At 39.9% G+C, this 16307-nt stretch overlaps 1 protein-coding gene across 1 annotated transcript in view; it reads right to left on the bottom strand.

Moving 5' to 3' along the window:
- Nucleotides 1-13304, bottom strand: part of LOC107226568 (ATP-binding cassette sub-family G member 4) — a 32323-nt gene extending 19019 nt beyond the window's left edge. Inside the window, exons 1-2 of the mRNA XM_015667424.2 lie at nt 12993-13304; nt 4354-4525 (exon numbers count right to left, since the gene is read on the bottom strand). Of these exons, the coding sequence (XP_015522910.1) occupies nt 4354-4505 (152 nt within the window). The 5' untranslated portion in view covers nt 4506-4525; nt 12993-13304. The remainder of the gene's footprint in view (nt 1-4353; nt 4526-12992) is intronic.
- Between the last annotated feature and the right edge of the window lie 3003 nt (nt 13305-16307).

The following is a 16307-nucleotide window of genomic DNA, read 5'->3' as shown; positions in this document are numbered from 1 at the left end:
AAACCTTTCCGAGTCGCTACTTCAATTATTTGAGATTCTAACCTCGAAAATTCGTATCAACCGCATCGCCGGCAGAAAGAGTTCGACAGCCGAAAACTCGGGTTGGCCAGCCTGCGCGAACAGCCGATAAAACTCGCGCATGCGCGGTTCATTTTCAAATTTCAAGAGATTGTTCCAGTATGTATGCATGAATACTGAAGCAAGTTCTAGTCCTGACATCGTCCTTTTGGTACGGTGTTTTTGTTAGCGAATGTAACCGCAGAAGAAAATTAATTATACACTACTGTGTGTGTGTGTAAAACATGTCTTATTAGTTGTGGGATAGACTGAAGTTGGTGTCGAAGCGGATTTCAGGTATAATGCGAAGAAAATGAAATTTCTTCTAAATATTCGAAGCAGAGCTTTGATCGACATGAATTTTTTTTGGTCTTGTTAACAAAATTGCGAATAAGCTTTTGAAAGGACGTCTCTTAACCAATCGTTGGACGATGTTAGAATTACAATTTATAAATACTCACGCGTAATTCCTGCTGAAAATCTGAGTACTGAATTTCATAGGACGAGTACTTCGCATAACCGAGTCACGGAACGCGGTTCCGCCTTCGTCGTTTGTCTAAGGCTGTCAGAGTCGAGGAATATCGACCAGCGTCGTGTCGAGGTTCGGGCCATTTTGAGCTCGGCGCAAATTTGGGGGGTGGAAAAAACCGCGGGCCAATTTCTTGTCGTAATCATTAGAGCGGTGAAATATTCTCGCGAAAGTTGTAAATAAAATCAGGGATAAGCGAGCCGCGTTACTCGCGTCGCTTTGCGTTTCATCCGGGATGTTCGGGTTTCCCGAGGGATCACTGCAGGTTCTCCCCTAGATAGATGTTACATGTTTCATTCTACAACGAATCCCATGCGGGTCTATTTTCCCGTCGCGTATTTCGACCTCCGAGCCGCTCGACTGGTGGATAAAATTTTCTCCTTTGTCGGCATGTGTGACAAAGGGACGACCCTACCATCGGCCGAGTTATTTCCACCGACCAATTGAATTGAATTTTCAACCAAGCCGTCCCGCCGCTTTAATAATGTTGACCAACCGCCGCAAGGCAGACTTTGATTTGCGAGCTGTAGAATTTTGCGTCTGGGTTCTAGACGTCGAATTTTGATTTTCTCCACGTAACTAATAAGAGAAAAAACAGTTTTATCAGGCAAGGTTTGCTTTCGTAGAAACTTGAACGATATTTCGGGTATTGAGAAATATCACCTATTTTCGCAAACATTTGTTGCAAATAATAATTAATCAAACTTCAGTCTCGCGTTTAAGTCACTTTTATTAAAAATTGATAATTAATAATAAAGTACGAATGTAAAAGTATTGCTAAACAAAGTTCGAAGATGAATATTTTTCGTAATTCTTCCTTGTTCGTACGGATTTTCTCGTATCAAACTCCCATCGTGCTCTCATTATACGGCCCCTGATAACGTCGTTCAAAGTTCATCGCATCTTGGTGAAAAAATTTTCCTTGTTCTTCCGAACAGGTACCCGTATTAGTTATCGACAAGAAACTTCGAGTCTTATTTATCAACGTAAAAAGGACAAAAGTAAGTTTTACAAGTAATAAATGAGGATTTTGGTTATTAATCGATCTATGTAATCAAATGTGATGTATTTAAACACAAAATCAAAAAAGTATTTTGTTGTTGACCCGTGTAATTGGTACAGAGCTTGCGGTCTGAAGGGCGTACCGAGTGCCGATTGATAACCCCGCGTAAATACGCTACACACGCGATATTACGCCATGGTTATCTGTAAGCCCGTGTAAGAAGACGCGAGGAGATCATTCTTATGTCATTTGTGGATGACCCTGCTTCTAGTGGCTAGTCAAGGTCATGCTCGATAAATTAATCAACGAGGACAGAGAATTAATGACTCTGAAACTCTGGCTGCCAATGAGAGCATTAATCAGCGAAGGATAACCGAAGCAATATCATCGCTACGCGTGATTTCATGGAAGAAAACAGATGATGAACAGATGAACGAACGACCAGTTTTTTTCAAGTCACATTAACCTTGCTCGGCACGATTGCTCTAGAAAAGGGTGAAATAGTATCACGAAGGACGAAACGAGTATCAGACGTTTAATAAAGGTCGTTCAATGCCTGTCGAAGGTTTGAAAAGTTCTACGTTTTCACCGATTCGCAATAAAGGAGCCTCGCGTTTGCGGAATTTCCTGCGGGAACTCTTCGGAGTGTGTACGGAATTGATTTCTCCCGTTCAAAAGTCGGGGGGATAAGATCGAACTCGTTGGATGATCGATCGAACGCGAATCGTAGTCATTTCGTCGCTATCTTGTATCCCAATCGCAATTGAATCGGCGGCGAATTCTGTTTGGCATAAAGTAAATTTCAACGGGCTCTTAACGTGAAATGTTCTAAAACTCGTAATTGAACAACGGCGTATGGCACTCGAATTTCCCCAACCCTCGTATTTAATGAAGCGAAATTCCAGCGGTCACGAGTGCGCCGCCTGTCATTACGTGGAAATGGGTTTCTCTTTCAACTTGAAGTTGCCGAGATACGCGAAGAGACTGTAACCGGCTGGTGCTTGGAAAGGTTTGGGAAATGCTCGCGAGAATTCCAAGTTTCCATCTACGAACGTCGTACTTTCGTAACCGAAGGCTTTTCAACGACTTATGCATCGACTGCGGACTGCAGAGAATTACGATGCATCGTTGGAAGAGTCCAAGTTTGGAAGGCAAGATCGCACGGGTGAGAATCTGGATGACTTCGTGTTGTGTTCCAATCTTCGAAGGAGTTGAAGACGCTAGTGCGGAAAAAACGGATGAGAGGGAAAAAATTGTTCGCATCTTTATTGTCGTTATATCGTGGCAGTAACGGGTGTTAATTGATCCGTGAGTTCGCAGTTCAATTGCGATAATCGCGACCAGCTGCATCCAACCGTAACATGTTTGTTCAATTGACCCTTTCATCGCCCAATCAGCGTCGAATGACCAGCTTTACACTCAAGCGCGTGTCGCGCTTATTCTCAGAGAAAAACAAGGCGGTGGAATGACCGGTTAAAATCCGTTAAGAAGTTTGCGAGCACTGCAAATCTGTCGGTCGCAGCTGGTTTGCACGGGTTTAACAATAAGACGGTAACGAACCGAGGATGAAAAGCACAAGCTTCGTGCCTGCGAAACACGTGGCTAAAGTGTTACGTCAGCTTCGCGTTAAAACGAGAAGACACCAAGCTAAAAACAGACTTACATAGATACAGGATATGAGATATAAGAGATGCTGGTTTTGTTTACACTTGAAACGCATGAACATGGTCAGCGATTAAGCTAAAGTGGTCCTTCAGTGTCAAATTAGTGAGCTGACTATTGGTTTTTAATGGTGTGTTTTATTTTCAACACTTATTGGTTCTTGGTCGTTTTTGTGCCAGACAACCAAAGTCGTTCCTCGTTTTTTTGTTTTTGGTTCTTGTCAAATGGATTTTCTCGAAGGGCCGATATATCGAAATTTCAAACATGCGAGAATAAAATAAACGAAAGATTTCGAACAATTCATCTTTCGTTATGTTATTTTCGCATGTTTGAAATTTCGAAATATTGACCCTTCCAAGTTTTGATCCCCACCAAAGGGATGAAACGTCAACATGTACGGATGTTTTTTATCATTGATCTTGGATACCAAGAAAGAAATCGGCTCTTACCAAGCTAAACTTGAAGCCTCGAATTGAATTTCTAGAAATCGTATTTGAATCTCTCAACCCTCCATTCCTTTGTAATTCAAATATACCGACTCATAATTTAGGTCTCATTTACACCCATGAGCTTAGTTTGACCCAATAAAGCCTCGAAATTTTCGGAAATTTTACATTGAAATTGAATCTTGCCGCTCTCAATAGAACCTCGTATCTTCTACGAAACCCGGTCGAAGAAAAGCTCGAGAATAAGTTTGAGGTCCGAACCCACGATATATCGTAACTGAGGCTACCGAGAATCAAGCGAGTCCCAAATTTCGGTTATTCACAGGACCTCGAGTAACGGGAATCGGTAATTTTTCGCAGTTTTGAGGTCGAACAAAGATCTTTTGTTACCGTAGAGATTTTTCCTGTCTAAGATGATCACGTGTACAAGTCCGGAAAATCTAAAAACAAATTTCTTGAGGTCCAAAATTTGGTGCAGCTTGCGCCGCCGCCTGGCAAAAGCGCGAATCAAAAGTCTGACGATTTTTTTCGGACTGGTTTCAGTTTTGCCGTAATTTCACCGGACCAGACTTCTTTCGTAGGTCGCGTTCTCGGGTTTCTGATCGCTCCGAATGAAATGCGAAACTTCTTTAGACGAACGATTCGACGAAACTCACCCGAGGATCGCGTTGTTGAGATTCTCGTAGCCCAGCGTTGGCGGCGGTGATCTGATCGTCACCTGATGACTTCCGCTCGCGATGAACTGGACTTGTTCGTCTCCATTGTACTTGGTCCCTCCACCTAGCGTCAGGTTCTTCAGATCGGCCATCTTCAACCGCTACTCGAACGCTAAGGCGAAAAAGAGGCGTGTTTAATCGGCTTTTTGAATTCATTTACCAGCACAGTGCGATTGGCTGTTGAAAAAGTCGCAGGGTGGCCGGAATCGATACTTTTTATTAAATTTGCGACATACGATGATATTGTTGACAAATTAAAAACAGAAATTACTTGAATTAGCCAGAAAAGCTTAGATATCGATACTTTGTTTCAAACCGTTTCAAAATCTTTAAAAACCTAGTACATTCGTTGGATTCCATTCCATGAGACATGATTTTATTCAAAAGACTATTTTCTGTTGTTTTCTTTTTTCGAGTTATCGAGTACTGTAAAAATAAATAATTAAGGAAATCGATTAACGATGGACTTGTAGAAAATAATCTTCCGAATAAAACGTTCAATTGTAAAATTTACTAAAATTTTGCACAATTTTCAAGAGATTCTACATATCGAACCTTTTTTTTAAGAGTTTTCCGTACAGCTTTCGAACATGATGATTCGATGAATATTCAAAGTACGACTATCTCGCAATAAAATTAGCAAAAATCAGTTCCTTCTTCACCTAACCTTCGTTAAATAACTTTCATTCCGTATCAAGTCTGCGGTACAATTTTCCAAGTGGTATTTATTGCTACAAAAATCGTACGTAACAATAATCACCGGATGCACTACAGTGAGACATAAGCTGTGATCAATTTAAGGATTGCGAAAGCCGGAGAAATTCGCTTCGAAAATTCCATGGCAAAAATTACAAAGTGTCGAACAACTTGAGGCAGTCAAATTTCACTCTGTTGCGGTATCCCACGTTTGCCGTATGCGTATGTTTACATTGTTATAATTTTCGAGAAACCTGTCGAGCTTTTATCGCCGATTTGGTAAGCGGGGATAAATTGTGTTTTCGAAGTATTATACGTTTATAAAAAACTTCGAGCCAACGGGGATTTTATCCGCAAACATCAAGCGCTGCAACGTAACGTGGCGCGGGTGTATAAATATGTACAATGTAACAATGATTGTTTGGGTATAAAACGATTGTTTGCGATCTGTTGATATCTGTACGAGAGTTTAACCGGTGACAAATTTTGCGTCGCGGGTATCTTATTGTCAAACTTCGAGACGAAGACAAAACATTTACACAGTTATTAACAATCTCTCGACATTCGAGAGAATACGTCACGGATTTTAAAAGATGTTTAATACGTACTGTGAAATATTGTACGCAAATTTTCGACGATTTCAAGAGGGATTTAATAGAAGTCTGTATACACCGAATGTCAGAAGATCTTGACGAGGTACGAGATTCGGTAAGGATACAACGAGGGCGCCAGACTCGAAGTGATTGGCTAATTATTTCTCGTAATTAATGACGAGCACATTTCTGGTTAAATTTATCCCCAAGTGGCACCTGTCGACTAAATATAAACGTAACAGAATCGCGCCATGGCTTCGAAGAATCTGTCACTTGAGACGAAAATACAATCGCACCACGTTGCAAGTCACAGGCTTTAAAGTTCACTCGCGATAGTTGTAGAACTTCGATACTTTTTGCTTGATTGAAAATTGAAATAGAACAAGAACGGCAGATTACACCGAGTTTTGGCCCTTAAATATCTTGACCTACGCAGGGTTTAATATTCGCGTAATCTGCGCTTTTAGATGCACACACATGCAGGTGGCAAAGACATCGATGTTAAAGAATCAAGTTGTGCCAACGCAATGTGCTTGTCGTGTGATTTCCGTCTACGTAAAGTGTGGCTTATTTACGCTTGAGTATAAAAAAAATATAAAAAATTTATACTTATTAATATTGTATATATGTATATATATTTATACTTTTCATGAAATCCGCGACGTCTTTTTAAGTTTGAGCACACCATGTGACGATCAACGCTGGAGTTGAACGAGTTAACAACGAGAATAACAAGACCGTTGATTGAGAAGGGGCAATAAGATGCAATTAAGCGTATAACTGAGGTCCTCCCAGAGTTTAATCACGTTGGAATTTCGGGGAATTATTCTTGCAAGAAAAGAGCAGAGATGGATGAGGCATGATCAGCTCTTCAGTCGGGGTTAAGTCTCTCGTTTGACAAGAGAGATGCCGAATACTTTGAAAAAGTATCGTATTCCGAATCTTGATTGAGTGTAATGAATAGCGTACCGAGTACAGTCCAGGGAAAAGAATTAGATAGATGACAAGACGCGCGAAATCAAGGTACGAAATTTAATTGCGTTACAATAGAAATCCTGATCGATACATTAATCCATTGATGGCTGCATATTGAAATAGAGAAGGATCCGCAGTTTTTCATCGTTTTGAAAATGTCGTATTAGTGTTCCGCATCTTTGATTGTAAAATCGTTTCAATTGTGAATAGGTATTCGACGCAGATAGCTTGCAATGAATTTCGAACAACGCAAACATGTTTTTCAAGAAATGATAAATTTATCAATTACTCAACAACCCACGATGACTTTGCAAGCGATGTTTTCGCGATGAAACCGAGTTGTTGCAGAAGAAAAATCATTAGACAATCCGGTGATTTGTAGAATATGTATTTATTTGCGTGGTTAAAAGTAACTATTATTATTATTATTAAAATATCGAAGCAGTCACAGAATTTGGGCTTTTCGTAATTATTGATAATTTAACTTGTTCCGTTTGAACGAGGATTCTTCTACCTGTTTTTATTTTTTTTTTTTTTTTACATCGAGAGTACATCCTTCTAAAATCAAATACATGTCAATAGGCCGAGTTTGAATTTTCAAACCTTGATTGTGCGATAATTGGCTGATACGAATATTTGTCTCTGTTAATTTGTTAAATTTCAAAGTACAGTTAAATCGAAGTAGATTTATCGCCATTGAACGTCTTGATCACGGCATTTGCGTTTGGTTTACACGAACGACGAGACGATAACAAAATCAGGCTTGGAAGACAAATATAAAAATTATCTCAACAAGAGGCGTGATCGGGTATTAAATAATCGAAGTACATATAAGATGATGTGAAAATGAGACACGAACATCCGGTAATAACCTGAAAAATAGCCAGCACGTAACAGCCGGAAGTTGCGACTGATGATCAGGCTGAACACGTGACAGCATCTGGTAATATTGTAAACACGTGATTAGATGTTGTCTACAGATTGACAATGTCAGGATGGAAGTTCTAAAGTCTTTGTCCGTGGGTCGAGCTGGTGCATAAAAACACGTTTATTATAAATATATACGTGCATACACATGTGTATTTAATCAGTAACATCAACCTATCCGAGTACGCCTGCACTTGATTCTTTCTGACCGCTCTGCGAGTAAACATTTATCGTTTCAACGGCGTGATTCATTCGCTGCCGTGGCGCGAAATTTGAACGTATTTACTTATTGTTCTTTTTTTTTTTCATTTTGTTCTCTCGTCTTCTTTTTACCGGACGTTCACCCAACGGCCAGCGGCGATCGATGAGTCACAGGCTGCGAATCGTGTTTCCCTGAATTTCTGATAGCTGGACTTTGATCCTGCTTTCAATGTCGGCTTGGTGCCGTTGGCGGGGTTAACGATTCGTCCCCGTTTAGACTCGATGCATCGAATTGGCTGGGAAAAATTGGGACGTTATCGTTGGCGAAAATGATAATACACGCGTCAAAACCTTTATTGATCGGAACTGATTTCAAAAACTATCAGGAACTGTAGAACTATTTGATAAGATTCCAGAATTCTCTCTCTCTCTCTCTCTCTCTCTCTCTCTCTATCAGAAAAAAATAAATAAATAAATAAATATCATTTGTTACAAAATGGGGTTCGAACTTTGCAGAGATAGACATTTAATTGGAACCGAATCATCGGTCAAGTTATACAATTAATTTAATTTTGTAAAACAATTAAGGTGTCATTATTTATATCTTATGATTTTAAAATTGAATACGATTTTGATATAAGATTTAAAATTACTCGTTAAATTTTTACGATTGAAATATTTCTCTTTATATTGAGAATATTTTTTTTTTTTTATATTAGTTACATGCAATTTGTATTTCTGTTTTATAGATAAGTTAATTATAATTACACACGAAATTATGTTCCGCACGTCGTGGGAATCAGCTTTGAATTTTTTCAATCGGATGTTTATACTCGAGAATAATTCGACACCTTCTGACCTGCTGATCAGCCCGTAATGCAGGTTTATTACTCTGCGGTGTTTCAAGATCAGCATCGCGCCAAGGTTCGTTCGGAGAGTGACTCGAGGTCGAGGAGGAATGCTGAGCTAAGAATCTTCCGTAATATGCTGGGAATGATGAGATGAGAGAAAGAAGCGATGTTTCTTCACTGTCGAATGATTCATCGGCGACGATGAATAACTCGCTCCAGATCTCGTTTTAACGTTACTGCAGCTTACGAGACGGATTCGGAAGATGAAAAACACACCGAGGTTTGTTTGACCTATCTTTTTACAATAACAGGTATTCGTTTAACAGGTTCGCGATGAGTTTAGTCTGCGGGCGAGTCGTGAGGCTGAGGTTAAAATAACGCGACGAGAAGTTGGAATAAAAATTGTTATTTTACAATTTTTCAACAATTTTTACAGAGTCTAATTTCCAAATTGCGAATTATTTTGTAAGGCTGTATTAATACGAATCACTGAATTTCATTGGCTATTCTATAAAGTTGCAAACAATTTTTTTTAACGATACCTGTCTTACCCAATTTGTCTAGTTAGTGTAACAAATGAAATTTTTCCCAGTGTGTGTACTTATTTTTTGTCCGAATTTTGAGATTATTCACCCACTGCACTTTGAACGAAGAGAAAATGAATCAATAAATTTTCCAATAGTTTCGCTGGGAGTAAAAATCCACTGTGCGGCATGTTTGACGGGGAGCAAATTGAGAGAAAAGGCAACCGAATTCTTATCGTTAAGACTCAGACTGATTGGCGTGACGCGTTGGAAAGCTGCCAATACCGTGGACGAAAGCGCAACTTGAATACGAAGCTTTCAAGCGGCTGAAAATTCTCCTTCCTTATCAGCGTAATGCGAAACTTGTTGGATACGTTGGCAAGCCAGTGACGTTGAAGTCCAACGAGACATGAGACGTCTGTATAACAAAGCTTTGAATTACTGGCTCAAGAATTTATAAGCACGGAGAAGGGTGACAAGCAAGATCCATAAATTATCCTCAAGAAAAAACATTTTTCAAGTATTCCCGTTGCGTTGTACTCGAAGATTGATATGGTCTAATATTCCTATCACTTAATTCATGTCTTCGTACGAGAATTGCTAGCGCTTTTTGGGAGATTTTTAGGGATAACGATTGCACAGATCATCGAAATTGTTTTTTTTTTAGAGTTTACATTTAAATGAATAAATTTTGATTCTATACATCGAATAATGACCAAAATCGTCATTTATTACTTGTAAAACTTACTTTTGTCCTTTTTACGTTGATAAATAAGTCTCGAAGTTTTTTGTTGATAACTGATACGGGTGCCTATTCGGAAGAACAAAGAAAACTTTTTCACCAAGATGCGATGAACTTTGAACGACGTTATCAGGGGCCGTATAATGAGAGCACGATGGGAGTTTGATACGAGAAAATCCGTACGAACAAGGAAGAATTACGAAAAATATTCATCTTCGAACTTTGTTTAGCAATACTTTTACACTCGTACTTTATTATTAATTATCAATTTTTAATAAAAGTGATTTAAACGCGAGACCGAAGTTTGATTAATTATCATTTGCAACAAATGTTTGCGAAAATACGTGATATTTCTCAATACCCAAAATATTGTTCAAGTTTCTACAAAAGCAAACTTTATTCGATAACTTGTTTTTTCTTTTAATAGTAACGTGGAGGAAATCAAAAATTGACATCCAGAACCCAGACTGAAAATTCGCGTTGACCGATGTTATCGATCCGTTTGGAGTAAAAAGTGCAACAATAACCGTAACCGAACAGTTGACTCTTTGCACATTACGCTCAGGAATTACAAAAATTACTTTCACTACAAGAGCGTTGCCGAAAAGCTGTTTTCCAGTTTTGAAAATCGATGCCAACGAAACGCGTATAAAAATTCTTTCGCGATCCGATTCAGACTGATTTACGTTATTCGACAGCCGCCGATGAACACGCGGTCACGTTTCAGCGTTATAAATGACTACGCGTCACGCTAGTGTTTTGTGGCAAGATGCTCGAGCGTGTAACAATTACTCAAGTCTTATCGAGGAGTGTATGACCCCGGTTCTCCTACGTCATAAATATATCTCGTTTAAATTATTGACGTGCGACTGTGTTAAGCAACGGGCAATGGGACTGATCACCCGATCTTTCGGGGTCCCCACGTTGACTGCAGAACCACGTAACCCGTGACCGACGCGTTCGCTAATTATTTTAAATTCACGCACATACATACACACGTATACGCAGCTCCTCGAATTCCGCAAGATCAATCGCAACATGCGACGATAGTCGCGAAAGAAAAATTCGGAGAAGCATCCGATTGCAGCGCTGGTTGATTAAAAATTGTCTTCTCTCCGGTAACGTTGAAAATAAGTCGTCACGAAAAGACAGCGTTTCCAAGTGATGCGGAGATGATTCAAGGCTAAGTACGCAGATTTAATTCAGATACCGCAAGTCTTCGTTGCGGTAGTTTTTTGCGATATGGACGATCCGACCGTGCAACAACACCTCGCGAATCCAAGCAACTCGGTGGACATATTTTTGCGAAATTTTGTACAAGGCTGGGAATAATTGTCTCGGAATTTGAAGCTCTGACGTTGCGCTACGGTCGAGAGGTTGGGAGGAAAAGCCGATGGACCTTGTCTGAACCGAAGCACCATCGACGATACGGCGAGGCTACAGGAAGGTTCAAATTTCATTGACAATGAGACGGGACGATTCGGGTTCAAAAAGAGGAAAGATGACGTCGCGCTGGATCCAGGAATAGAATCGTCTTAGCCGGAAGGAGCGGAAGGCTCCGTTATACATCCACCTCGCCACTTCGTCCAGAAGTAAATTTAGTTTCTCTGTAGATGTTCCGTTGGAAAAAAAAGAGAAAATCTGTAACAAGTGAATCCGGATGTCCAGGAATAAGCCGAAGGCGATTAACGAGGAAAATTTTCGAACGGAGATCGACGAATGAAACCGAAGAATAACAAACGAACAAAGAAAGAGGAAAAACGTGTGATTGATTGGTAAGTAGAATCGTCAAGGTTTGAAAAAAATGCTATTATCCAAGGACCGTTTCGCTGTTGGGCTGAAGATTTATCGTTAATGAATAGGCACGGATGTTTTGCATCTACGATTGATCGTTAGAAAGAATTAATCAAACCACTAGTACCTGGATTGAGTTTTTAAAAATGAATCTTCGTTTTTAAGCTCAGTTACTGAGTTGAACGTTGTTTTTGAATAGAAATATCGAAGAAAAGTTCATCTGTGATGAAAGCAACCGATTTCGTTAAGAGATAAAATACTCAACTTTTTGTTCTTTTTTTTTTTTCTTAATATGAGAACCCATTCCAGGTTGAATTAATGAATTTTCGCCATTCGCGTGAAACGTCAGAGCTGAAATTTTTTTAAAAATTGTTACGCACCGCACTCGAGTTGATTACGAGGTTAATAATTAACGAGCAGCTGTGCAAAGCGAAGGTGAGTATCTGCCTTCAAGCTGCCTGAATACGATTACAAACAAAGAAACGCGTGTCTTCGCGCAGGAAATAATAATTCCAACAATTCCACCGTCTCGAACTAGCGAGAGATAATGAAATTGCGCGTTTGAAAAATACTTAAAAACAAGCGTGCGATCTTTCGGCACGCTTCTCGACCGCAATACGTACGTGTACGTATGTATAATATCTCTCGATTCGCGCAGCGGTAAAAGCGAGCATTACTACGTCCATCGACGATTTTACAGTGCGCCTGAGCACAGTTGTATTAAATAAACAACGAGGTGAACAGCCATTACGCCGCGTACAAGAACCGCCGATTGTATTGTTCGCGATATCGGGAGCCTCACGATCTGCGAAAAGCGAAAATCGCTGAAATCCCAACATGACGAATGCGGCAAGATCCGCGTGTAAAAATGTAAGAGCGACTGGTCGTAAAATATGAAAGGTAAGAGTACACGCCAGAAACGGCAGCATAGGTAAAAAGCAAACAGCCTCGCTTGCCTTTGTTCGAAAATATCACAAGCATACGTTATTCGTTCGGGGGGAAATACTCGAGAGAAGAACGAGGCGTGTGATTAAAAATAATAAATAAAACAATTCGCTGCTCGGCTGTAATTCACGTTGGAAGAGAAAATTTGACAGATTTTTGACCCTCGTGCCCGGAGAAAGATAAAGATAGATAGATGGATAGATAGAGAGGGAGAGAGAGAGAGAGATAGGCGTCGTCTGAATCGCGCAGAACTTGACCACTGAAAACTGCACCGCCGCTGCATGTCTTATTGTAAGATCAAAAAACGATCCAAAATTCTGAACGAACTCACCAAGCAGCGACGTTGTGATTCTCTACGGGTATCCGAATTCATTCCTCGTTAAAACACATGGCGATAAATATTTTCCGAAACTTTTCCTTTGCACTGTAGGGCGAAACTGCACGCGGTTTAGTATCGGCGCGACGATACGCGACGACCAGCTGGAAACGGGCACTTTTCGACACCTCCGATGGGTCATTTGCCCTTTCGCGAAACGCGTCGGTTTTTTTTTTTTTTTTTTTTTCTTAATTTTTTGTACTTTTCGTATTTTTTTTCTAAGGTTTGACTTTTGCTTTTCGTTAATCTCAATTCAATCAGCGCACTCGATCCGGGCTAAAGACGCTTCAACGGAACTGCGGAGCACATTGCCGACGCGGAAATTATCAGCGTTATTTACTGCCTTTCCGATAAGCGCAATAAGCCTTCACGATGAGACACGACGTCAAAATCAGCTGTGCGCTACGCTGCCTGACGGACCGAGCTTTGCTTCTGCCGCTGCTTGCTGCTGCTGCTCCGTCTCTTCCCCCCGCTTTACATCGAGAAAAGGAGCGTATCTACTGGGAGGTGATATTTCGAAGAGGAGTTGGTCTTCTTTGTCTGACGAAAATCGGGGGAGGCGGAATTTTCACCGTAGATACTGCACGAGCATAATTCGGGGGATTGGAATATTCTTGCGATGTTATCGTATTCTGAGAAGTGACGATTGCACTGAAATTGTCAAATATGATACACCGAAGGTATTGTAAATAAAGATCGTTGTTTTCGGCTAAAATTTTAACGGGATCGGCAAAATTTCTTTTACAATTAAAATTTGTTTATTGAAATTTTTATAAATTATTTGCGAATTTCATTTTACTAACGGGATAAGTTGAGAATGAATCTGGCTTCTTTTGATGTCAATTAATAGGTAAAGATTCAATCGAATTGTATACGATAATAACGGGATAATTTTGTTATCCTGGAATAATTATCAACGAGAATGAAACTGAGTACAGATTATACATTACAATAAATATATAAATAAATTAATAAATAAAAATGCAAGTTTTTACGATCTGTAGTTTCTTTGTCCCAATTTTTCATCTCTATTCGTTGATGAAAATCGTTGAAATGCAGGCTTTAAAATATTGGTATCCGTCGTTGGTTGATGAAAATTAGTATTTCTCAAGCGAAGGACCAAAGTTCCTCAATTTTTTTTCTTCACAATTCCACTAAAAAATAATCCGGCAACGAAGAATCGAAGAAAAAAACCGACGGATCGTTCGGATCGTCACGGGGTTAAGATCGGGGCCCCGCGATGCCTGGATACGGGACTGCTGGGAGACTCGCGCATGTACGACAGATCCAGCAGAAGGATCCGTCGGTGGGGATGTGAGGCATTTTCGCGCAGCGGAGGCGCGAGGCGAGAGAGAGAGAGAGAGAGAGAGCGAGCGAGGAGGAGGAACGGAGGGTGAAGGGTGAAGGAATACCGCATGACTACGGGTCGATAGTCTCGCACCGGGCTGTCGGCCGCTTTTCGGTGCACGCGCACTAACCTCGAGTGATTTTAGTGCGGACGCACTCGGAGGACACGGCGATCTTTGTACTCAGGCGCAGTATCGGCCCTGGCGTAACACATTTGCGTGTTAGCATCGCCGGTGTATCAGCAGAGCGCTCGAACTCGATCGTGGTTCTCCTTTTGTTTCCTTATTTTTCATATTCGATAGCCTTCTTGTTCCTTCCCACTCAGCTGCCGAATTTGGAACGATCGGGCAATAGACCGGTTGCAGTATCGAATTTTTAAAAATGATTTTAACCCTTTAACGGCCAAGCCTCTTTCCCGTTGACGAAAAAAGACATTTTTCTCAATAAAAATGTTTGAAAAATTAGACTTCTTGAAAATAGAGGTTTTCAATTTTCATACCTGAATAAAAAGTTTCTTGACTTGATATTTTTCATAATTGTTTCAGGATTTTTAAATTGACATCGAAGATGATATTTTTAGAAATAGCCGTTTCGTCGTTGTAGCATATTTGGTATAATCGCAGTTAAAGGGTTAGTGGAGAATTTTTCAAAGTAGGAAGGATAAGTGGAGAAATTGGCGTAGAGTGTAAAAAACCAAAATGTATAACCGTCAGAATTCTTTCTACATCGACGTTTGTTTCGACGATTTTATTCCTTTTGGTTTTCTAGCGTTCCAACTTTCTAAGTTTCGAAATTTTATACGAAACAGATTTCGAAAATTCGACATCGTGACTCGGTATCAATTTTTTGATCTTTCTAACTCTTCTCGTCGTCCGGCTAGGCCTACATACCGTTTGTTCGTTTATGGTTGCATTTTATTCAACATCCGTTCTTTGAATGAACACATTTAACCTGTTTTTCTGCTGCAAGTAGATTATACACTCGTTTTATCATTTTTTATCATTAAATATCTTGCGTGTTTCTGACCAGAATCTTAAGGCACGTCACAAAAAATCGTCACATCAAAGGATGACATTCCAACTGTCGTATTTGAGACGTATTATGATGAATTTCCACAATATAAATGGAAAGTCATATCAGAAACAATAAAAAACGAAAGAGAAGTTCAGGCTCATCATTCACAAAACATACGATTTCTGCATTGATTTTTACTCGGAGACCGTAAAGAAAAAACCGATTGTTCGATCTGGCCACCTCAAATCGTGACACTTTTCGCACAAAAGTTTATCGATCATCGGATCGACGATATCCAATTTACAAGAAATAAAAAACAGACAAATACAGAGAGATCGGATTTTGATAAAATTTCCCTCGTCTTCTGCGCTGCAATCGTTTGATGTAGGTATAAAAATACGGCAAATAACAGTGAAGAAAAGTGAGGATGACACGTTGATTGAAGAAGCGTAATCTTATGGGAATTCTCGAATTTCTTTTCGCTTCAGACATCACCGAGAATTTTTGTCGCCGTTCACGACAGGCGGGCGTGACTTCTTGCACCGACCAATCGGGCGCTCTATAAGGGCAAAATTTCAGTGAGCTTTGATCTCTCGAGTAAGAATGAAGAGGGGGAAGAAATTTTTGAGTTAAAAACACCGTTTCGGCCTCGAGTTCGTAGCCCAAACGTTGGAAAATAATTTTTTGTTCAAGTACACACGATTATGAACAAAAAATTACATTCTCGACCAAAAATTTGTTTAAAAATCTGTATGAAAAAATGTTGAGATTGAAATTCCACAAAATCTAGCTACAAGCTTGAATCGATAAACAAATTTGTAGGATAGTGTCAAAAATTCACGTCGATCGGATAAAAATTGACCGAGGAATCTCCGTCACCGGATTAAAGACGTGGTCATTTTCCGTTCG

The sequence above is a fragment of the Neodiprion lecontei genome, chromosome 3, assembly GCF_021901455.1.
Source record: "Neodiprion lecontei isolate iyNeoLeco1 chromosome 3, iyNeoLeco1.1, whole genome shotgun sequence".
NCBI classification, from domain to species: domain Eukaryota; kingdom Metazoa; phylum Arthropoda; class Insecta; order Hymenoptera; family Diprionidae; genus Neodiprion; species Neodiprion lecontei.
The sequence above is the reverse complement of the archived record's forward strand: the minus strand, read 5'-3'. Positions and strand labels throughout refer to the sequence as shown.